This window comes from Strix uralensis, unplaced genomic scaffold (genome assembly GCF_047716275.1).
Source record: "Strix uralensis isolate ZFMK-TIS-50842 unplaced genomic scaffold, bStrUra1 scaffold_292, whole genome shotgun sequence".
Taxonomy (NCBI): Eukaryota; Metazoa; Chordata; class Aves; order Strigiformes; family Strigidae; genus Strix; species Strix uralensis.
Genome location: NW_027436887.1, coordinates 73,617 through 96,375, shown reverse-complemented (window position 1 = coordinate 96,375; position 22,759 = coordinate 73,617). Strand labels below are relative to the sequence as shown.

Genomic DNA, 22,759 nt, shown 5'->3' with positions numbered 1-22,759 from the left:
TGCTGCAGAGATGAGTGTTAATGTGCCCTCCCACCTACTCATGTTTATTGACGAGGGCACCGTTCCTGTGGGGTGTGGCTGTTGGAGATGAGCAGATAGGAATACTGATGCCCCACCTACTCATGCATATTAATGAGGTCAATGCTCCTTGGGGGTGTGGCTTGAAGGCAAAGCAGTACAGCAGATATGAATATGAATATACTGCCCTTCCCACTTATGCATATTAATGAGAATGTTCCTTGGGGCTGTGCCTGAAGGCAAGCAGTGCCATGGCTATGAATATTAATGCACTGCCCTGTCTACTCATGCATATTAATGAGCACACAGCTTATTATGGATGTGGCTGCTGAAGGCATGTGGTACTGAAGATATGAATATTAATGTGTCACCCTGCCTACTCATGCATATTAATGAGGACACGGTTTCTTAGGTGTGTGATTGAAAGCAATTGGTACTGCAGATATGAATATTAATTTATGGCCCCGTCTACTCATGCATATTAATGAAAGTGGTGTTCCTTGGGGGTGTGGCTGTTGAAGGCGAGTGGTAGTGTGAATGTGGACATTACTACACTGCCCTGCCTCATGCATATTAATGAGCACACAGCTCATTAGGGGTGAGTTAATGAATTAATGTGCCATCCCACATACTCATGAATATTAATGAGCGCATAGTTCCTTAGGGGTGTGGCTGTTGAAGGCCAGCAGTAATGCAGATATGAATATTAATGCCATGTCTCGTCTGCTCATGCATATTAAGGAGGGCGCCGCTCCTTAGGGACGTGGCTCCTAAAGGCGAGCAGTTCCGCGGATATTGATATTAATGAGCCGCTCCGCCCGCTCATGAATACTTAGGCAGGGCGCGGCGGCCGGCGCATGCGGGGGCGTGGCCTGCGCGCTCGGGGGTGTGTGCGAGCGCGGGATGGGCGTGGCCTGTGGGCTCCGGAGGTGTGTCCGAGGGCAGGGGGCGTGGCCCGGGCGTGGCGCGAGGCGCATGCGCAGTGGCGGGGCGGGACTCGCGCAGAGCCGGGCGGCGCGGCGGAGCGGAGCGAACGCAGCGCCATGGTCGATTATCACAGCGCCGGGCAGCACCTCTACGGTGGCAACGCGCCCGTCCCCGATGGCGACTACATGGCCCAGGAGGACGACTGGGACCGAGACCTCCTCCTCGATCCCGCCTGGGAGAAGCAGCAGCGCAAGGTGGGCCCGGGGAGGGGGGAGCCTGAGGGGACCCCTGAGGCGTCAGAGACTGAGGGGGGGGTCTGAGGGGTTAGGGCCTAGGTGGGGGCTGAGGGCGTCCCTAAGTGGTCACGAACTGGGGGGACTCAGGGGTCCGTAAGTGGTCAGGAGCTGGGCGGGGGCTTGAGGGGTCGCTGGGGGGGCCTGAGGGGGTCCGTAAGTGGTCAGGAGCTGGGGGGGGGGGCCTGAGAGTGTCCCTGAGTGGTCACGAACTGGGGGGACTCAGGGGGTCCGTAAGTGGTCAGGAGCTGGGGGGGGGGCCTGAGGGGTCGCTGGGGGGGGCTGAAGGGGTCCATAAGTGGTCAGGAGCTGGGGGGGGGGCTGAGAGCGTCCCTAAGTGGTCACGAACTGGGGGGACTCAGGGGGTCTGTAAGTGGTCAGGAGCTGGGGGAGGCTCAGGGGGTCCGTAAGTGGTCAGGAGCTGGGGGGGGGGCCTGAGGGGGCCCCTAATGGGCAGGAGCTGGGGGGGGGGGCTGAGAGTGTCCCTAAATGGTCACAAACTGGGGGGACTCAGGGGGTCTGTAAGTGGTCAGGAGCTGGGGGTGGGCCTGAGGGGGCCCCTAAATGATCAGGAGCTGGGGGGGGGGGCTGAGGGGGTCCCTAAGTCGTCAGGAGCTGGGGGGGGCCTGAGGGGGCCCCTATGTGGTCAGGAGCTGGGGGGGGCAGCTGAGGGTTCAGGGGATTTGGGGCCAGGGGGGTGTTGCTGTGAGGACAGATGAGGGGGTTTTTTTGGGGGGTGGGGGGTGTCTCTGAGGTGCTGGAGCCCCCGAGGGGTGCAGCAGGGAGCCCCTGAGGAAGGAGAGTGTGGTAGGGGAGGCTCTGGAGGGGCCCTTCCCGGGCGGGGGCAGGAGGGGAGGGAGGTGGCGGGGGGGGGGCACTGTGGCCTGGATGCTGCAGACCCTGTGGTAGGAAATGGGGGGGGGCTCTGAGAGGAGGGAAGGGATGTTGGGGAGCCATAGGGGAAAGGGGGTGCACAGGGGGGAGCCACCCCCAAGGGGACACCCGGGGGTGCTGGGGAGGGGTGACGGCGTCCTGGGGCCCAAGGGCTGGGGGGCACTGGGGGGGGGGGGGTGGGCCTGGGCAAGAGGGGGGGGACTTTTGGGAGCAGCCGTGGGGAGCGAAACACCACCGGAACGGGGTGTAAAATCGTCCGGAGAGAAGGATCCGCTCCCCGGGACAGGAATGGGGAAATAGAGGAAAAAAGGGCACTGGGGGAGAGGCGGCGGCAGGGAGGGGCAGGTCGGAAGGCACCTCAGGGAGAGGATGACACTCCCGGCACGCTCAGCGCCTCACCGGGGGGCTCGGGGAGAAACGGGGGGGGGGTCCACCTGCGCCGTGCCCCAACGCCGGGACCCTCCGGTTTGCGCCGTGGCAAAGCCCCGCCGGCCGCGGCACGGCCGGGTCCCGTCCCTCCGGCGCGCGCCGGGGGCTCTGGTTAATCGTCGGAGACTGTTTGCGGGAAGGCAGCGAGGTGGCCGTCTCCTATTTTTGTTTAATTGCCTTAATTGCAGGTTATTTAGGGGTGTCGGGCTCCACGGCCGAGCCCCCCGGGCTGGGAGGAGCGGCGTGGGTCGCCGCGCCGGTGCGGACAGCTGTATAAACTCAGAAATGTGAACGCTGGGTTTCTGTTGCCATAGTTACCTTGGGTTTTTTTTATTTTTTTTAAATTTTTTTTTTTTTAAATTCACAGCTAAATGGCATCATTTTTGGCAAAGGAAGTGTGTGCCAGGCCTGCTCCTCCCTGGAGCGCTGCTTCAGCCAGCCCCGACCCGCCGCTTCCCAGCAAGTCTGGGGCCATAATGTACATTTTTTTTTTTTTTTGCCATCGGCCTCGTTTTTAACGAGCTTTTGGGTCTGTTGGCGCTAAACGCCCGAGTTTCCCCGCCGTGGGGGTGCAGAGGAGCCGGGGCCGAGCTCCTGCCGGGTTTCCCAACCTCACGTGGAGAAGGAGACACAATATTTAGAGGGTTTTTGGCTGCCGTGCGGCTCGGCGGAGCTGTCGCGGAGCTGTTTAGTCTCGGGGCGGGCAAGGACGGGGGGGAATCGCGTCGTGGCTCGCTGCCCGAGCTGCCGAGCGCGGCTCCGCCGGCGGACGGATGAGGTGCGGGAGCCAGCGGTTGTAAATTCCAGCTGGTTCAAAGGCAGGTCCTCGTTAGCTTGGGGCGTGGAGCTGGCTAATTAACGGGCTGCAAAACCCACCCCCCTCGCCCCCCCCCCCAGTTGGCCCCGCGGAAGCGGTTTCCCCCTTCTCTGTCCGCAGCCAGCGGTGAGTTTGCCTCCGCAGCAGCTCTTCATCTTCCTCCTCCTCGGGTACGGACGCGGAATTTGGGATCCGGCTTCCCCGAAGGATGAGGCTTAAAAGTTAGTCCCGACCCTCAGAGGAGGAGCAGGTGGCGCTGGGAGCGGCGTCGGAAGGAGCAGCGTGCTCGTCTTCAAGTTCGTTACTTCATTTGGGGCGGTTTTGTGTCTTTTGGATCTCGGGGAGGGGGATGAAGGAGGCGGCGAGCTTCGAGCCTCGGAACCCCCTGAACCTGCGCGGCAGCGGGAGCGGCCGAGGCCTCGTGCCGGCGCGGATCACCCCGACGGTTGCGGTTTTTTGCTGCTGGGATGTGTCCAGTCCCCGGGGTTTCTCCTCTGGAATCTCAGCTATGTGGCTGGAGCAGCGGGGCACGATCCGTCCATCCTTCCTAGTGTCCGTCTGTCCGCCCTGGCATCCCTCCTTCCCGGTGTCGGCAGACGGAGAAATACCCCGTGGTTGGTTTTGCGTCACCCGACGAGCGCGAGCTCTTCGTGGAGCTCGTGTTCAGGCCTCGAAACGCTGGGAAAAACAGCCCCCCCCCCCCCCCCCCCCGCCCCCTCCCCATGCAGCTCCCAAACACCCCGACGTGCCAACGCCCGGCTGGCGAGAGGCGTTGCCAGCCTTCGGCGCGGAGCTCCTCCTCATCCTCGCAGGAATGCAGGTGCGCCCGCTGGCCCTGACTCACCTGCGCCCTTATCTCCCCCCAAAAATGGAGCCTTCGAGCCCGGGCCCGGAGGAATTTTGACTTTTGACCCTCAAAAATGGGGGCTGTGGGTGTCTCTGCCTCCCCCCCGCCACTGGCTGCTTCCTGCCATCGGCCTCCCCTGAGTTAGCTGTTTTCTCCCCAAACGGCCGAGCCGAGAGCCTAATAAGGGAAAAGAATGAGGAGAATCTCCGTGGTCCGGCCTCCCCCCGGCCCGGCCGGTAGCAGCAAATTAGAAAAAAAAATAAATTAAAAAAAAAAACAACAAAAAACAAAACCTCCCCAACGAAGGCGACTGGAAACACCCGGCAAGTCGGAAGCCGACCCGGGCTGGGCCGAGCCATTTCGGGCTGGTCACGGCGCCGCTAACGAAGCTCTGCTAACGAGGATGGGAGCCCTTGCTCCTCGGTGCCCCTTTTCTCCCCGTCCAGAGAGAAAAATCCTCATTTCTCCTGATTTTTGTAACTTTTTCCCCCTCTGCTTGAGCCCTGGAGCTGCAGCTCCTCAAAGAAAAAGCGGCTCCCGGGTCGAGCTGAACCGCTAGCGACTGTAATTAGCGATCCCACTAATTGCCAGCCGAGGCCAGACCAAGCTCGGCCACGCTGGGAAATGCTTCCGCCTGTCTTCTCCGGAGCTTTGTTTGGCCTCAACAACATCTTAAGAGCAGCCCCATAACTTGGAGCGGGGCAACGATTTCCTGCCCTAACGAGCTTCTCGTTAACGGCCCTAACGAAGGGCAGGCGGTAGGTCGGGCTCTGCCGGACCCCCCGTTGCCCCTGGGCACTCGCCGCCGCTTTCCACGCACGTGGCCGCATTCAGGCCGGCGCTGCGTGCTCCCGGGCTTGTTTTTGTTTTGCTTAAAACCCTGGAAATGAGACCAAAAGCGCCCGGGCGCTCGCTCTCGTCGTAACCGACTCGTCACCCCGCGGTCGCCTCGCTCGAGGTCCCTCTCGCCGGGGAAAGCGCTCGCGGGCGAGAAGATGCTATTTTAAAATTTAAAAAAAAAAAAAGCTATTCCAGTAGATTTCTAAATAAAGATGCCTTTTTTTTTTTTTTTTAGGACAGATTATTGTCAGTAGTGACCTAATGGAAAAATACTGATAGGGTTCTGCCCATAAATTTCCCTGAGTAAACAAACACTCAGCCCGTGCTGCGGCCTCCGAGGACAGCCGAGCGGATTTCGGTCAGGTTTTTCGCGTGGTTCTAAAGTCCGTGTCGGTGTTTGCCTTAAAAGGAAGGAAAGCTGCAAAAATGCACCAGGATCGCTCCCGACGGAGCCGGTGCCGGCCGCCGCAGGTTTTAAAAAAATTGAAAAAAAAAATGAAAAAGCGGCTCCCCCCGGGCAGCCCCCGGCCCGGCGTCTCGCTGCGAGGAGCAGCGCCGCGATGGTTTCTCGGAGCCACGTTTCTATGGAAAGGGGCGCCCAGATGAACCCTTTTTCCCCTCAAAAAAAAAAGAACCCCACAAATTTGGGGCTTTTTGAAGGGGGGGGGGGGGAAGGCGAGGCGGGTTTCGCCGGGCGCACTCCTCCCTTCTGCTGTTTCCTCAACGATTCCAGGTGTTGCGTAAAATCGGAGGGAACGGCTCCTCCTTCCGCAGTCGGGATTTTCGGGGGGAAGGGGGTGAGGGGAGATTCCCCCCCCCACCCCGCTGCAGTGGAGAAGGGGGGGGTTCAGCCCCCGCCAGGGGAAGGTGCAGGGCCACCTCAATTCCTCCCTGACAAAGTCAGCTTTTGATACAATGCCTGGAAAGCGTTTCTCCAGCGCCTCCGTGGGAAGGAAATTCCAGAAGCATGTGTGGAATCTCCTTTTTTTAGTAACTTTTTATTCGTAACGCATTGCTGCGGGAAAGCTGCTCCTTGCCCGCCAGCCGCTCCTTAAGCCGGCTTTGCTAGGCCGGGCTTATCCCCTCCGCCTCAGCTCCGGCCCGAGGCCGCTCGATACAGCGAGATGCCCTCACCCGAACCCATTTTGGGGTCCGTTTGATGGCTTTTAGCTAACGAGCTCCGAGCACCCCCACACTGTGGGGGTGAAAGCTCCAGCGCCGGGGCTGCGGGTACCCCCAGTTGGGAGCGGCCGGCGCACGGCTCCGGCTCGGTGCCACGGCTGCCCGGTAGCCATCGGAAAAGAAATCCATGTGACTTGGAAGAGATCTGTCATCTTTTGAGGAAATGAGCTTCTGGGGAGGTTTTAGGAGAGCTCGAAGGCCCTCTCTTTTATTTTTTTATTGCTTTCTGCGACTATTTTTAACTCCTTGGCCGTTTCCATAGTGTTTCGGCAACTTTCGGCGCCGCCACGGCCATGGGGGACGTCAGTGGGGGCTGCGGGCAAGCCGGGGAGGGCTTCACAAAGCCCCGTGCCAAAAGGTGACTGGCCCCGGCGCTGCCGCACCACTTAATTTTTTTTTTTCCCCCAGAGCAGCGTCCTCACAAAACCGGTGCCGGAGGAGCGAGCCCCTCGACGGGGCTGAATCGCTCCAACCGTAAAGTGGAAAAATTCCTCCGGAGGTGGTTTTTATTCCAGTTTTTACGCTTGTGCGTGTTGGTTTTTTTCTCTCCAGCAGCTGCGTGCGGATGGGTTTTGCCACGCCGGGGGTGATTCAGCTCTTTGAGTCGCCTTTTCCACGTGCCAGGGCTCGCTTCGCAGCTGGTTTCTCTGTCCCTGCTTCGGTGACAACACCCGGCCGTGCCTGACGGAGGCACGAGCGGGTGTTCGGGGATGGCTGACGGGCGCGAGGGCTGGATAAGCAACACGGGAACACCCGATTTACCGCTCGCTTGCCCTTATACGGCCATCTCCACGCTCCTTGCCGAGGTGGCCACGCCGTGGGGCGAGGCAGGGAGGAGACGTAACGTGCCTGAAATGCCAAATCGCGCTTGAAATGCCAAATTGTAAAGTCCCCGGGGGAGGAAACGTGACTTTTTGGGTGCCGTGGGGCTGCTCCTCAGCAGCCTGGGTGGGCTCATCCCGGTCTCTGCGCCAGGCCACGGGCCGCAAAACTGGCTTTAACGCAGACAAGCCGCTGCCTTTCCCCCCTGAAGGTGACCCCGCTTTCCTGTTCAAGGTCAATCCTGGCGTATTTGTATTTCTGACGCCGCTAAGCCGGCGTCCGGCTCGGGTGAGAAGCGGGCCGGGATCCTGCAGCCTTCAGCCGGGCGGCCAGAGGGGTTTTTTTCCTCCTAAAATCCTGCCCTAAAAGCAGATATTGGGGCAGAGTGAGCCCAGCTCCTCAAACCTCAGCTTCCCCGCTGGGTCCTGGGCCTGGTCTGGGTTTAACCAAAACCCGGCTTAGCCCGTTGGTGCCACCTGACGCAGCTGGAGGGGGGAAACGCTTCCCCTGGTGCCAGTGGGCCGAAGGGCTTGTTAAAAGCTGTCGCTGCAGCGTTCCCCAGCCATGAGCTCAGCACCGAACAGTGCTCCCTGTTCACCCACCCGCGGCGAGGGGTCGGAGCGAGGGGGCCCGGGTGACCCTCCCGGCGCTGGCAACGCGACCGTCGGAAACCAAACCGTGGCCGGTGCCTTCCCAGCGGTCTCAGATCGCAGCCGGACGGTGATTTTTGCTGCCTGGTTAACGGGGGTTTATTCCCTCCCCGTCCCGGCGGAGCCGAGGCGCCGGCAGCTACGAGCGTGACATAAATGCGATGTGTTATTACCCAGGGCTGGGGTCCGCTGGGGGACACCGGCTGCAAACTGGGAGCGCTGGGAGCCAGCAGCACCTCGGAGGTGGTGCCTTGTGGATCCCGAAGCTGCCAGCGCAGGAATCTGCGCCGCTGGCAGTTCAACACCTTGGCCTTGGCCGGCCGCTGCCAGCAGATACTTGCTGCCGAGCATCCAAGGGGGAGGACAGAGCAGAAAAACCTCTCCCCGCACTGGCAGAGGCCTTGGGTGGGGGAGGTTTTGCAGGCAGCTGCCAGCCGGGACATCCTTCCTCCCGCTCGCTTGGCAGAGTCCGGCAGCTTTCGCGGGGCAAATCCCCCCCCCCCCCCCCCCAACAAGATTTCCAGCGTCCCCGCCGGAAAAAAAGCGGAGCCGGGGCACCGCGGGGCGGCTTTTGTTCCCGGCGGACGTCGCAGCGTGCTGGCAGAGTCCCCGTTTCCCTGTTTATCCCATAAAATAACACCCAACCCCTCAGTCCTGGGGAGGTGGGAGATGGGGGAGGGCACAGTGAGTGCAGCCCCCCCCAAAAAATGGGGGAGTCGGTGTGTCTCCGGAGCCTGGCGGTGCCCGTTCTGACCATCCTCTTCCTCCTCCTCGCAGACGTTCGCGGCCTGGTGTAACTCCCACCTGCGGAAGGCTGACACGCAGATCGAGAACATCGACGAGGATTTCCGCGACGGCCTCAAGCTGATGCTGCTGCTGGAGGTGATTTCAGGTCGGTCCCTGCGCCGGATTTACCCCGGGCAACCTCCTTCCCCGGCCCTCCTGCCCCTCGTCACCGGCGCTTTCCGTCGGGCCCCTGCCGGGCCGAGAAAGCGGCGTTTGAGGAGGGCGGTGGGCTTTTTTGTGATGATTATTTTATTTAACGTGCAAACACACCTCAAAGCGGGTCTTTAGTCCCGCGGCCTCGCCTCTGAGCATCCTCCTCCTCGACGTTCTCCCGCCCTTAACCTGAAACTTGAAGTTTTTCTAAATGCTCGTCCTCCTCAACGTTCTCCCGCCATTAACCTGAAACGCCAAGTTTTAATCCCACTTTTTTCTCCTTTCCAGGCGATCGATTGCCCAAACCGGAGCGGGGTAAAATGCGAGTGCACAAAATCAACAACGTCAACAAAGCCCTCAACTTTATTGCCAGCAAAGGCGTCAAGTTGGTCTCGATCGGAGCCGAAGGTGAGTCTGAAACCCCCTGGGAGCCCCGCCGGCTCCTCCGTGTCCCCCGCGCCAAGCTGGCGCCGGTGATTTGAGGGCAGAAACGGGTGTTTCGGTGACGCTGCCCGGGCGGTGGCTGTGTCGTGGCGTGTCCCGCTCGCTGGCGTGGCTTTATCGCCGCGCTGACTCAGCTGGGAGGAGCCGCCGGCGCCGCCGCGGGGACAGTCCCTTTGTGCCACCTGTGCCGCGCTGGAGCTCAGAGGTTAAAGGCGGCGCGGGCTCCCTCGCCAAGGTCACGGCTATTTCAGGGAAGCTTTTGCGCAAGGCGGCTTCGCTGGACTCCTCGGGAAAGCGGCTTCTCCCCGCCACGGGCGAGGCGGGAGCTCCCCTCCCGCGGCGAGCGCCGGCCCGAGGCCTTTTGTTTGTTTTTTGGCCCGCGGGCAGGTTGGACGGTTGGTTTGGAGCTCCCCAGGCTCGTTGCTGCTGCCCTGACCGATTGGATCCAAAAAAAAAAATCCCTAGAAAAGGCAAATATTTGCATCTGCGTCGTTCCGAGTCGTCCTGCCCGCTGGTCCCTTTGAGCCCCGGCCAGCGCGTGCGCCGCCAGGAGGAACGTTACGGTTTAAAAACCAAAATTCCTCCCATTCGATGAGGATTTTTGATTCTCCTCAGTCGTGGGGTTCTCCCAACCCCCGGCTCTGCCCCAGCTGTGTCAATTTGATCCGTCCGCACGACAAATGGAGCAGAAAACCCAACTTTCCTTCAGTTTTCTTGGGGTTGAAAATGGAAGCGAGCGCGTCCCGTGCCTCGGGGAACGGGCTCGGCCTCGCCTTCGCGCCGAACACACAGATGTCAAAGGGTTGATGCGGGAGAGGACGCGGCCTGCTCCTTCCCGCTGACGAGAGGTGGATTTAATTCCCCATCCACCTCGCTCCGGGGCTGGGGCAGAGGATTCCCCAGTCCTCCTTTCCGATTTAGTGGCCGCTGCCAGAGCCCGAGGGCGTCCCCGGGGTGGTTTTGGCCAGGGCCGGGGCCCTGTTTGGCAGCCGCTCACCTTGCAGAGCCAGTTTTTGAAGCGGCTGCGAGACCGCGGCTCGCTCCGAGGGTTCATCTTTGAAGTCTGGGCGGCTGGCGTCGCTTGCCTGCTGGGGGGAGAGCTGCTCGCTCCCGAAACCGGTGCGTGTTCCGACTGGTGCCGCGTTAAAATCCGAGATGCGAGGGCGCGGCGGCGGTTGCAACAGCTGTTGATCCACCCAAGTCTCCCACGCGTCAGCGGGACGGTCACTGCTCTTGGCGTAGCCTGACTCCGTCCCTCCACCTCCCCCCGAAGAGACGGGAGAAACACCGGTTCCTCGCGGTCTCACCGAGCCCCTTCGCTTCTCCTCGCTGCCTGAACGAGCCGCGGCCCCGAGCGCGTTGTGGCCTCGGGAATGTTGATTTTTGGAGGACGCTCTCGCGCCGCCGTCCTGGATTTCTTTAGTGACGACGGCCGCGGGGCGAGGGTCCGACGTGAAGCTGGCTGGTCTCCTCGTTTCACACCGGCGGTGAAATTCATCCCGGGCACCGCTCCGGCAGCTCCTGCCCGTTCCTCGGCGCGTGACGGTGGAGCAGGGACGGGGAAGGAGCTCCGCGTGCCACCAGCTCTCCTGAAGATCTGGCGAGCTGCCGAGCCATCGGTGTCTCCTCGGACATGCCGGGGGGGAGCGTTGGGCTTCCCGGCCTCCCGCCGCGCCCCCATCCCGCGGAATTGCGCCATAGGGTGAGGGGATGTCGGTTATGGGGAGCTGAACCGCTTCGTTTTTCCTTTTGGCTTTCAGAAATCGTCGATGGCAACACCAAGATGACGCTGGGCATGATCTGGACCATCATCCTGCGATTCGCCATCCAGGACATCTCGGTGGAAGGTGAGGGGAGGGGACGCGGGCGCCGGAGGCGGCTCCGCGCGCCGAGTCCGGCTGGATCGTGAGCCGCCTGCGTCCCTTTGCAGAGACTTCGGCGAAGGAGGGTTTGTTGCTCTGGTGCCAGAGGAAGACAGCTCCTTACAAAAACGTCAACGTGCAGAACTTCCACATCAGGTAACCCCCTCCCACCCCCTCGACAGCCGCCTCGCTGCGGGACGCGCCGCGGGGGCCGTCAGCGCTGCACTCTGGGGCTCCTCTGAAATACTCAGTGGTGAAGCTGGAAGGGGGAAGCGCAGCTCGTGGGGGTTTTTTTTTTTATATTTTATTTGCTGCAGTTACACCTGAAATATCCACCCCTTCTCTGGGCTGCCTTTCCCTTGAGAATTTTTCCAGGATGGGAGGAAGATGCACAATTTGTTTTGGCCTTTCTGATGAATGATTCGGGGCTCCGCGTGATTTTAAGCAGGGATCTCACTCCCCGCTCTCTTCTCTTGCAGCTGGAAGGACGGTCTTGCGTTCAACGCCTTGATCCACAGACACAGGCCGGAGCTCATCGAATACAACAATCTCAGAAAGGTAAAAATCTCAATCCAAGCTTTGAGCCGGCGCGGCGGCGTGGCTGTCTGTCCGTCCGTCCCTCTCAGCGCTCCCCGAGGCCCTCCTCAACCGCTCGTCCCCCGCTTCTCTCCAGGATGACCCCGTGACGAATCTGAACAACGCCTTCGAAGTGGCTGAAAAATACCTGGACATCCCCAAAATGCTGGACGCGGAGGGTAAGTTCCCAGCTTGGGTCACGGCGGCGCCGAGGGAGCCGGCCTGGCGCGGAACTGGCGACTGGGGGAGGTTGAACGCTGCGGGGGGCCGGTGTTTAACGCTCTCTTCTGCCCGTACAGGTGTAATTATCTGACTTTTAAGAGCTGCTCGTTGCAGGATTCCAACCGAAAGCGGAGCTGGCGCCGCGGCCCGGCGCGGAGAGTGTCTCGCTCTCGGTCTAACACTTGTTGTTCACTTGCAGACATTGTCAACTCAGCTCGCCCCGATGAGAAGGCCATCATGACCTATGTGTCGAGCTTCTACCATGCCTTTTCGGGGGCTCAGAAGGTACCGGAGGGCGGCTGTGTCCATCTCACTGTAACGTTTTCCAACTGGAGCATCCTACACTCATGCGACTTCTCTTCCAGATGGCCGTTTTTGTCTCTTGTTGGCTCGGGAACCAGCCCTCAGCTCGCTCAACGGCGGGTTTTAAAAGCCGCTCGGCCTCCCCTCAGATTTATTAACGCCGTGCCGGGGCATGGCGCTGACCTGGGGTGGGAAGGAGCTTCCCGATGAGGCTTTGAGATTTCAGAGCGAAGCCTCGACGCTTCGCCAAGAGGCTGAGCTAGAAAATAGGGGAAGGACGGCGACAAAACTAAGGCCGTCAGCCAGCTCTGGTTTGGATCCCGGGCCCCAGCAAGCGCTGCTTCTCCTCCGCTGCATGCCCGAGGCGGGTCGAGGGTTGCCCCTGCCACTTCTTCACCCTCTCTCCTCCCTTTCTCTCTGCGCAGATATTGTAGGCACTCTCAGGCCCGATGAGAAGGCCATCATGACATACGTTTCCTGCTTCTACCACGCTTTCTCGGGTGCTCAGAAGGTGAGCTTGGCCGGGTGGAGCTGCGTGCTTGGGTCGAACTCGCTACTAACCCCGCACCTTCGGTCTCCTGAGGGCTGTCGCGTTGCTGTACGGCTTCTGGAAGCGTTAAAACGGGGCCGGCTTTAGCTCCGCTTCGCCCGGGGAGGAGGGCAGAGCCGGGACGAGAGCTGGGCCGGCGCTGGAGGAGCCTTTCCCGGTTTAGCGTGGACGGGTGACGGGGGTAAACCGAGAGGAACCCTAGTCCCGGGTTTCTGCTGCGTCTCTTTGGCGCGAGTCGGGCTTGTGGGAGCTCGAGGCAGCGTCTGAAATCGGGGCGAGGGGGCCCCGGTGTCCCCGAGGCCTTCGTTAGGGAAATCTTCGTTAAGGAAACCTCCCGTGAAATCTGTCCCGGTGTCTGGGCGCTGCATGTCGCCGCGGGGTGCCCAAGTCGGGCTCCTACCCAGCACCACCCCTCTCCTTCTGTCCCAAACGCCTCGTGTTTAGACCCAAAACGGGGCTGGCTCGCAGCGCCTCGCCCTTCCGGGTGGATCAGCCGTTACCGCTCCGTGTTAATCCGGCGGGATTTAGGAAACGAAGGAGCCTCTCGGGCGGCCAAAGCCGCCGGTGTGCTCAGAGCCACCCGGGGTCATGCTCGGAGCCCCCGCCGCGGTGGGAGCCCCCGGCGCAGCATCCTGAGGGCTGCGATCCCCCGCCCAGCCACTGCTTTTTATTCTGGCTGGTCCCTCCCGGCCTCGAGCAGCTCCGGGAACACGCAACGTTTTCTCCTTCGTGCGGTCGAGCCGTACCCAGAGCAGCAGGAGGAGCCGCCCGGTGCCGCGTCCCGTCCCCCTTCACCTTCTCCTTGGGTTTCAGACCTCCGAAGCGTCGCTTTTTTTATTTATTTTATTTTCCTTTTCCCCCGTGGCGACTCGTTTTTCCTCTTCCCCATCCTTCTGTAGACCCTCTCTGCTATTTCTGTTGATGTCTGGCTTTCAGCTCCTCCTCTTGGACTCTTTCTGTGCTGCCTACCAAGGTACTCGATCCCCCAGGCTTATCTTTTCCGCCTCCTCCCGCCCAGTGTAGAGAGGATCTGCCTTCACGGGAGAGCAGAAGACCGAAGGAGGGTGCTTAGCGATGGGTAAAAAAAAAAAGATTAAAAATAAAAAAGGAGCAGCCCAGACATGATGGGCCTTCCCCTGCTCCTCGCAAAGCAGCGCCGGACGCCGGCGGGGCAGCGGCGCCTCCGGATAGAGAGCAGGGAAGGAGGAAGGCCGGCGCGGCGTGGCCTCCAGCGCTCAAATCCCAAATTTGTGGCGCCAGAACCGCGCTGGAAGTCGCCCCCGCGGTGTTTTCGGGGAGCCCCCCGAGGTTGGGCTGCGTCTTCCCCCTCCGCCGCTCCTAAATCCCCCCGACTCCAGCAAAATAGGGGCCGGTTGGGCCGCGCGGGTCGGGGTTCCGCAGGCTCTGAGCGTGTTCCCCCCCCGCCTCCCCGCCTCGTCCTGCTCTTCCTCTCCAGGCCAAGACGGCGGCGAATCGCATCTGCAAAGTGTTGGCCATCAACCAGGAGAACGAGCACCTGATGGAAGACTACGAGAAACTCGCCTCCGACGTAAGTCGCCAGCGCTGACGAGCTCAGGGAGGGGGAGACGACCCGTCCCCCCACTTCAAACCTCCCCTCCAACCCCTTTTTCCTCCCCCCCTCCAGCTTCTGGAGTGGATCAAACGCACCATCCCTTGGCTGGAGGATCGCAGCCCCCAAAAGACCATCCAGGAGATGCAGCAGAAGTTGGAAGATTTCCGCGACTACCGGCGCGTCCACAAACCCCCCAAAGTGCAGGAAAAATGCCAGTTGGAGATCAACTTCAACACCCTCCAGACGAAGCTCCGGCTGAGCAACAGACCCGCCTTCATGCCCTCCGAGGGGAAAATGGTCTCGGTGAGCGTGGGGCAGAGCGGGGAGGTTTTTTTGAGGGGGGGGTGGTGGTGTACCCCCATTTTGGGGTCAGAACGCTGCGGTTGAGAGCAGAGGAGCTGCTGGGCTCCCAGCGGGGTTCTGGGGGTGGATTCTTCTTCCCCTTCTCCCAAAACCTGCGCCACAGCTCCCAGAGCAGCCGGAACCTCCCCCCCCGGCAGTCCCCTGAGGTCCTGTGCCCCCCCCCCAGGACATCAATAACAGGTGGCAGCACTTGGAGCAAGCGGAGAAGGGCTACGAGGAGTGGCTACTGAACGAGATCAGGCGGCTCGAGCGGCTCGACCACCTGGCAGAGAAATTCCGGCAGAAGGCTTCCATCCACGAGGCCTGGACCGAAGGTGGGGGCGTTGGGGGGCACCCCTGGACTGAAGGGAGGGGGGTTGGGGGGCACCTTTCGGCGCAGAGGGGGGGACAACAGGGAGCTTTCGCCTCCATCCCAGGTGGTGAAGCCCTCGGGAAAGCAGCTCGAGCCTTTTAAAATCCGGCGAGCAGCGGGGCCGGCGTGGTGGCCCTGGTGACCAGTGTCCCCTGCCCCACAAGGCAGCACCTCCCAGGGACGTTTTTGTCTTATTTTGGGGAATTTGGATGTATATGAACTTTGAGGGGGGGGGGAATGGGTCTGTCTTGCAAGGAGACGCCTCCTGCGAGCCCGCGGTGCCCCTTTGGAGCGGCCAGAGCATCATCCCTGCCAGGGAGGTGACAACCCCCCCCCCACGCCGGGGTTTCTTCGTCCCCCCCCAGGCAAGGAGACGATGCTGAAGCAGAAGGACTACGAAACCGCCACCCTCTCAGACATCAAAGCTCTCATCCGGAAACACGAAGCCTTCGAGAGCGACCTGGCAGCTCACCAGGACCGTGTGGAGCAGATCGCTGCCATCGCCCAGGAGCTCAAGTACATCCGGGGACCCCCCAGACACCCCCAGAACACCCCAAACACTCCCAGCTTCGGCCTCTTCCTCCCCTGTTCTCCGCAAAACCCGGCGTTTCGGGGGTCTCGCGGCAAAACCCCGGGCCGCAGCTCACCTCCGAGCGCCGCACAGTGCCCCCATTGTTCTGCCCATCCCTTCCCCCTCCTGTTTTTTCCACCGCTAGAATACAGTTATTGTAAGGCCGCCCGGGCAGCCTGGCTCTTTTTATTTTTATTTCCCCCCCCTCCAGTCAGATAAACTTGAATATAATTAGTACACTGAAAGCCAAAAGCAAGTCCAGAGCCATCAATGGAGCCCTTATCCCAGCGCCTCGAGGCGCAGGGAAACGGGGACACACAGCTCGGAAACGCCGAGGCCGGGAGCTGCTGGGGGGGGGTTTAATGAGCCCCGTCGGCGCAGCTCGCCCAGCTCGTAGCCGAGAGCGATGTGGGGGAGCTCCCCCTCTGCCCTGCCATCCCCTCACCCCGCTATTTTTTTTTTTTTTTGCCCCCCGTTGTAGCGAGCTGGATTACTACGACTTGCCCAGCGTCAACGCTTGGTGCCAGAAAATCTGCGACCAGTGGGATGTTCTGGACTCTTTGACCCACAGCCGGAGGAAGGCTTTGGAGGTGAGTGCGGCTCCTCGCTGGCCCCCGCGGGGACGGGGCCACCGTGGTGGCCACCAGAGCGGGGTGTGGGGGGGTTCTTCCACTTCTGACTCTTCCGGCCACGCGCAGAAAACGGAGAAGCAGCTGGAAACGATCGACAAGCTGCACTTGGAGTATGCCAAGAGGGCGGCCTCCTTCAATAATTGGATGGAGAGCGCCATGGAGGATCTCCAGGACATGTTCATCGTCCACACCATCGAGGAGATCGAGGTGGGAGCCCGCGGTTTCCGCCCCCGCCACCCCCCTGAGACCTTTGTCTTCTGTTTTGAGGAGACGCTCTGGGGTCTGCGCGATCTGGGGAGCTTCTCCTGAGGGGAGGGATGAGCTGGTGGAAAGGAAAGGGGGAAAGTTTCACCCTTCACATGTCATACGAGGAGCGGCTGAGGGAACTGGGGGGGTTTAGTCTGGAGAAGAGGAGGCTGAGGGGAGACCTCCTGGCCCTCTGCAACTCCCTGAAAGGAGGGTGCAGAGAGGGGGGAGGAGTCTCTTGAGCCAAGGACCCAGCGGCAGGCCAAGAGGGAATGGCCTCAAGCTGCGCCAGGGAAGGTTTTGATTGGATAGTAGGAAAAATTTCTTCACTGAAAGAGTTAAGAAGCATCAGAACAGGCTGCCCAGGGAAGGGGTGGAGTCGCCATCCCCGGAGGGATTTAAAAGACCTCTAGATGTGGCACTTGGGGACTTGGTTTAGTGGGACTTGGCAGCGTTGGGTTTATGGTTGGACTCGATGATCTTCAAGGTCTTTTCCAACCTAAATTATTCTGTGGTTCTGTGGCATCCTGGCTTGTATCAGCCCTAGCGTGGCCAGCAGGGACAGGGAAGGGATCTCACCCCTGTGCTCGGCACTGGTGAGGCCGCCCCTCGATGAGTGGGTTCAGTTTTGGGCCCCTCACCCCAAAAAGGCCATTGAATGACTTGAGCGTGTCCAGAGAAGGGCAAGGTGCAGGGTCTGGAGCACAGGTCTTATGATTTAGAATCTTAGATGATCTTCAAGGTCTTTTCCAGTCGAGATGATTCTGGGATTCTGTAAAGTCAAAAGAAAAAAAAAAAACAAACCTGCTCAGAGTTTTGCATCTCCTGCAGGGACTCATCACGGCCCACGACCAGTTCAAGTCCACCCTGCCCGACGCCGACAAGGAGCGCGAGGCCATCCTGGGCATCCAGCAGGAAGTGCAGCGCATCGCCGACTTCAACTGCATCAAACTCTCCGGGAACAACCCCTACACCTCCATCACCCCGCAAATTATCAACTCCAAGTGGGAACAGGTGAGGGCCGGGAGCTGCGACGCCCGCGAGGCCGATGGCGGAACCACGGGGCCGTTGCAAGGCTCCGCGAGCTCCTTCTCGCCGCGCCCGGGCCCCGCGGGGGTCTCCAAAACGCCTCCATCCTCGTGGATTTTCCAACGCCGTTGCCTTCTCCCGGCAGGTCCAGCAGCTGATTCCGAAGAGGGACCACGCGCTGCTCGACGAGCAGAGCAAGCAGCAATCCAACGAGCATTTGCGGTGGCAGTTCGCCAGCCAGGCCAACTTCATGGGGCCCTGGATCCAGACCAAGATGGAGGTGAGGGCTCACCGGCGCCAGAACGGTGGCCAGGGGGGGCTTTGTCAGAGCCCAAGAGCCCTCAGCCGCCCCCACGGCAGAGCCCCAGGGCCTCCGGAGTGTTGTCCTGCTCCAAAAAGCGATAAATCCGCGGATAAAATCGCGCTGCGGCTCGGCTCCTCCTCGTGCGCCCCAAGCTTTGACAGGGGTTTTTTTTCCCCCCATTTCCAGGAGATCGGACAGTTTCGTGCCTTGCTCCTACTTTTTCCCCACCCCTTGACAGGGTGGTTTTTTCCCCTTGTTTCCAGCAGATCGGGCAGGTTCATGCCTCACTTTTTATTTTTTCCCCCGATTTTCAGGAGATCGGGCGGGTTCGTGCCTCACTCCTCGTTTTTTCTCCCCATTTCCAGGAGATTGGGTGGGTTTGTGCCTCGCTCCTCGTTTTTCCCCAACCTTTGACAGGGTGTTTTTTTCCCCCCGTTTTCAGGAGATTGGGCGGGTTCGTGCCTCTCTTCTCGTTTTTTCCCCCCGTTTTCAGGAAATCAGCCGGGTTTGTGCCTCACTCCTCATTTTTTCCTCCCGTTTTCAGGAGATCGGGCGGGTTCATTCCTCGCTCCTCGTTTTTCCCTGAGCCTTGACAGGGTGTTTTTTCCCCCCTGTTTTCAGCAGATTGGGCGGGTTTGTGCCTCGCTCCTCCTTTTTCCCCGCCCCTTGATGGGTGGGTTTTTCCCCCCATTTTCAGGAGATCGGGCGGGTCCATTTCTCACTCCTCGTTTTTTCTCCACATTTTCAGGAGATCAGGCAGGTTCGTGCCTTGCTCCTCAATTTTCCTCAAGCCTTGACAAGTGTTTTTTCCCCCCGTTTTCAGCAGATCGGGTGGGTTCGTGCCTCACTCCTCGTTTTTTCCCCTCATTTCCAGGAGATCGGGCAGGTTCGTGCCTCGCTCCTCCTTTTTCCCCGACCATTGACGGGTGTTTTTTTCTCCCCATTTTCAGGACATCAGGCAGGTTCATTCCTCGCTCCTTGTTTTTCCCTGAGCCTCAATGGGTGGTTTTTTCCCCCCATTGTCAGATCGGGCAGGTTTATTCCTCACTCCTCATTTTTTCCCCGTTTCCAGCAGATTGGTGGGGTCGTACCTCGCTCCTCCTTTTTCCCCACCCCTTGATGGGTGTTTTTTTCCCCCCATTTCCAGCAGATAAGGTGGGTTCGTGCCTCACTCCTTGTTTTTCCCCGCCCCTTGACGGGTGTTTTCCCCCCCCCGTCCCCAGGAGATCGGCCGTATCTCCATCGAGATGCACGGCACGCTGGAGGACCAGCTCAACCAACTCAAGCAATACGAGCAGAGCATCGTTGACTACAAACCCAACCTCGATCTGCTGGAGCAGCAGCACCAGCTCATCCAGGAAGCGCTGATCTTCGACAACAAACACACCAACTACACCATGGAGGTACCGGAACCCTTCGGCCACCCCCGGGGTGACCCCGCGGAGCCCAGCGTGGTCTCGGGGTGTCTCTTCCCCCCACGCTGAGACGCTGCTTGTCCTTCCCCCCCTCTCCCCAGCACATCCGCGTGGGCTGGGAGCAGCTTCTCACCACCATCGCTCGCACCATCAACGAGGTGGAGAACCAGATCCTCACCCGCGACGCCAAAGGCATCAGTCAGGAGCAGATGCAGGAGTTCAGAGCCTCCTTCAACCACTTCGACAAGGTACCCACCCCCCCCAGACCCCCCCTTTTGCCCTTCCAGCCCCGGGGGTGGCAGATTCCCACTAATAATGGGGTTTTTTTGCCCCCCCGCCCCGTGCAGGACCACGGTGGCGCGCTGGGCCTGGAGGAGTTCAAGGCCTGTCTCATCAGCCTGGGCTACGACGTGGAGAACGACCAGCAGGTACCTCCTCTTCCTCCCTTCCTCCCCTCCCATGGTGGATTTTTCCCCCCCGCGACCTCCCTCCCTGCCCAAATGCCTCCTCCAAGCCCATCTGTGCCTCTCTCCTCCCTTCCTCCCTGCCTTTTCCTTCCTCTTCCTCTCCACCTCTGCATGCGCTCTCTGCGGCCACCTCTCTCCTCTTCCTCCTCTTCATCCTCTCGGAGTAGAAGCGCACGGGAAGCATGGACACCGATGACTTCCGAGCTCTCCTTATCTCCACGGGATACAGCCTGGTATGCTATCTGCTTTTTCCTTTTCCTTTTCCTTTTCCTTTTCCTTTTCCTTTTCCTTTTCCTTTTCCTTTTCCTTTTCCTTTTCCTTTTCCTTTTCCTTTTCCTTTTCCTTTTCCTTTTCCTTTTCCTTTTCCTTTTCCTTTTCCTTTCCTTTCCTTTCCTTTCCTTTCCTTTCCTTTCCTTTCCTTTCCTTTCCTTTCCTTTCCTTTCCTTTCCTTTCCTTTCCTTTCCTTTCCTTTCTTTTTTCTCTTTTCTTTCGTCTTTTTTCTTTTCTCTTTTTTCTCTTTTTTCTCTTTTTTCTCTCTTTTCTCTCTTTTCTCTCTTTTCTCTCTTTTCTCTTTCTCTCCTCTCCTCTCCTCTCCTCTCCTCTCCTCTCCTCTCCTCTCCTCTCCTCTCCTCTCCTCTCCTCTCCTCTCCTCTCCTCTCCTCTCCTCTCCTCTCCTCTCCTCTCCTCTCCTCTCCTCTCCTTTTTTTATTTCCCCCCACACTCTTTTTTTTTTCACCTTTCCGCCCGCCGCCAAAGGCTGGCGACGCCCTCGCGCCGCGGTGACTCCCCCCTTCCGCTCCGCGACCCCGACAAACCTCTCACGGCCCCTCCACTCACCTCCGACCCCCTCCCCTTCCTCAGGGCGACGCCGAATTTAACCGCATCATGAGCGTGGTGGATCCCAACAGCAGCGGCATCGTCACCTTCCAGGCTTTCATCGACTTCATGTCGCACGAGACCACGGACACCGACACGGCCGACCAGGTCATCGCCTCCTTCAAAGTTTTAGCCGGCGACAAGGTGAGACCCCGCGGCGGAGCCTTCGGTGACGCCGCGCCGGGATGGCCGCCACCTTCTCACCGCTTTTTTTTTTTTTTTCCCCTTTTCAGAACTACATCACGGCGGAGGAGCTGCGGCGGGAGCTGCCCCCCGACCAGGCCGAGTACTGCCTCGCCCGCATGGCCCCGTACCAGGGCCCCGACGCCGTCCCCGGCGCCCTCGACTACAAATCCTTCTCCACCGCGCTCTACGGCGAGAGCGACGTCTGAGCCCACGCACCAAGCGCTGGTGCTTCCCAGCAACAGAGCCAAAACTCCTTATTTCTTTAATTTTATTGCTTTTATTATTTTCTTGGTTTATTTTTATTTGCCCCCCCCACTTCTGCACACCCACGCTCCCCTCCGCCCGCTCGCCGCGGCGGCACCAGAAGAGGGGTCACGGACCAGCCACCACCACGCGTCACCCCCACCACCGACCTATGCAACAGTTTATTTTGGGGTTTATTTTTATCACTTTTGCGGGGAGGGCGGGTGCCCACTTCGGCGTGGAGGTGGGGGGGGTCTCACCTTTTAGTCGCTTCAGGTTTCTTGTCAGGGAGCCTCGGTGCGTCTGGCACCTCGGGCTCAAACCGTTATCTTTTTTAATATAAACCCTTTCTATTTTTTCAACTGACAAGCTGCTGCAAACGCCCCCCCACCCCCCCAACCTCCTCCTCCCGCCCCGCTTTAATTTAAGAGCAAAACAAAATCCCAACGGGATCTTGGCGGGGCCAGCGTAGCCCCTGCTTTGGGGTGGGGGGGGGTGTAGGGGGGGCTCCCCCCACCCCCAGCACATCCCTCCAACCTTGGAGCAGATTTTTCTGAGGACCAAAAATCTAGGGGGGGAAAAAAAAAAAAAAAGAGAGAAAAAAAAAAAAAGCACCTGATCTTTTAAAATTTAAATGAAAGCCAGAAGGTTCCTATTTACTTTATTAACTTAGGGATTTATTATATAAATGTAATTCACCTAACAGCATATATTAACCGGTTTTCTTTGTCATGCAATTAAAATATTGCTGATTAACTGCTAACAGCGGAGACTGCACTGTTCTTCACTGCTGTCGTCCCACCTTCCCCGGGACCCCCCCTGCAGCTGGGACCCCCCCCCCCACCACGGCTGGGACCCCCCCGGCTTTGCCCGCGGCGGCTGCTGGGGCCCAGGACAATAAAAGGTGTCGGATTTTTAAGGGCAATAAGATGCGTTTTTCTCCTTCTGGGCGGGGGGGGGGGTGTTGTGTTTGGGGTTGTCGCGGATGAAAGTCTTGACGCGGCGGTGGTTTAGCGGGAAATCTGGGTTTATTAACCACTAATTGTTACAAAATAATTCAGAAATGTTGAAAGAGAAAAGCGGCTGATTCACAGATTCTGAAATGACCAGATTCACACCCACTGACCCGACGGCTCCTTGATCTATACGTGTGTCCAGGGACGTGCCCCACACGCACAAACACACCCAGAGACAACAGCACCTGGGTCCAGCAGCAGGAAGCACGGACCCACCCCCGGCAGACAGAGGGAGGACGGGTGACAGAGCAGCGAGCTCAGAGAACATCTCCCTCCTCTCGAGGGCAGAGCCAACCCTCCCGAGGCCTCGGCATTCCCCCGCGGGCCATCCCCGAGCCCTGAGCGGGGGCACCTCGCCCCGGCCTGCCCTCAGCTCTGGCAGCAGACGACACCTCCAGGGTTTGGTCCCTGCGAGGCTCCAGCTCGGGGCAGATGCTGGTCACAGGCCGCTGGGATCCAGGGGAGCTCCAAGGGTCTCCCTGGGGGGCGCAGTTTGGAGGGTCCAAGATCATTGACTTCTGTCAGGTCCCTTCTGCAGCTGCACCAGAACTTGATGAAGGTTCAGCTCTGTTCTTGTTCCCATCTGGCCCCATCCCAGGCCCAGGTGTGCCCGGCCCTGAGGAGAGGAGGCGCCTTTAACGGATTCCGAGCACTCGGGAGGGGCAGGAGCCAGACTCGTCATCAGTCCTTATCTCCACAGATGGGAGTACGGCTCGGGGGGAGGTGGGGGGGATCACACCCAGCACCAAGCAGCCCGACAGGGAAGGGTGAGAATTGCACCACCACAAGGGTAGGAGATGAATTTGGTGAGAGATAAATCCCCTTGGGTTCTAGCCGGCCCTCAGCGGTCAGAGGGGCGAGGGGCGGCTGG

The 22,759-nt window shown here is 59.7% G+C and overlaps 1 protein-coding gene across 4 annotated transcripts; it reads left to right on the top strand.

Moving 5' to 3' along the window:
* The first annotated feature begins 1,010 nt into the window (after nucleotides 1-1,010).
* On the top strand, nucleotides 1,011-21,635 carry ACTN4 (actinin alpha 4). Of its 4 annotated transcripts, none has more exons than XM_074857720.1 (22): nucleotides 1,011-1,199; nucleotides 8,497-8,611; nucleotides 8,947-9,066; nucleotides 10,863-10,949; nucleotides 11,033-11,120; nucleotides 11,444-11,522; nucleotides 11,638-11,719; nucleotides 12,491-12,576; nucleotides 14,072-14,164; nucleotides 14,261-14,491; nucleotides 14,718-14,865; nucleotides 15,269-15,419; nucleotides 15,956-16,064; nucleotides 16,173-16,313; nucleotides 17,184-17,366; nucleotides 17,527-17,661; nucleotides 18,909-19,088; nucleotides 19,202-19,348; nucleotides 19,448-19,528; nucleotides 19,735-19,800; nucleotides 20,429-20,587; nucleotides 20,677-21,635. In XM_074857720.1, the coding sequence occupies exons 1-22, from the start codon at nucleotides 1,062-1,064 to the stop codon at nucleotides 20,833-20,835; spliced, it is 2,778 nt and encodes a 925-aa protein (XP_074713821.1). In that variant the 5' UTR covers nucleotides 1,011-1,061; the 3' UTR covers nucleotides 20,836-21,635. The 4 variants fall into 4 exon arrangements, with proteins under 4 accessions (XP_074713821.1, XP_074713820.1, XP_074713823.1 ...); XM_074857719.1 differs by lacking the exon at nucleotides 12,491-12,576 and adding an exon at nucleotides 11,962-12,047; XM_074857722.1 differs by lacking the exon at nucleotides 19,735-19,800.
* Nucleotides 21,636-22,759: the final 1,124 nt, after the last annotated feature.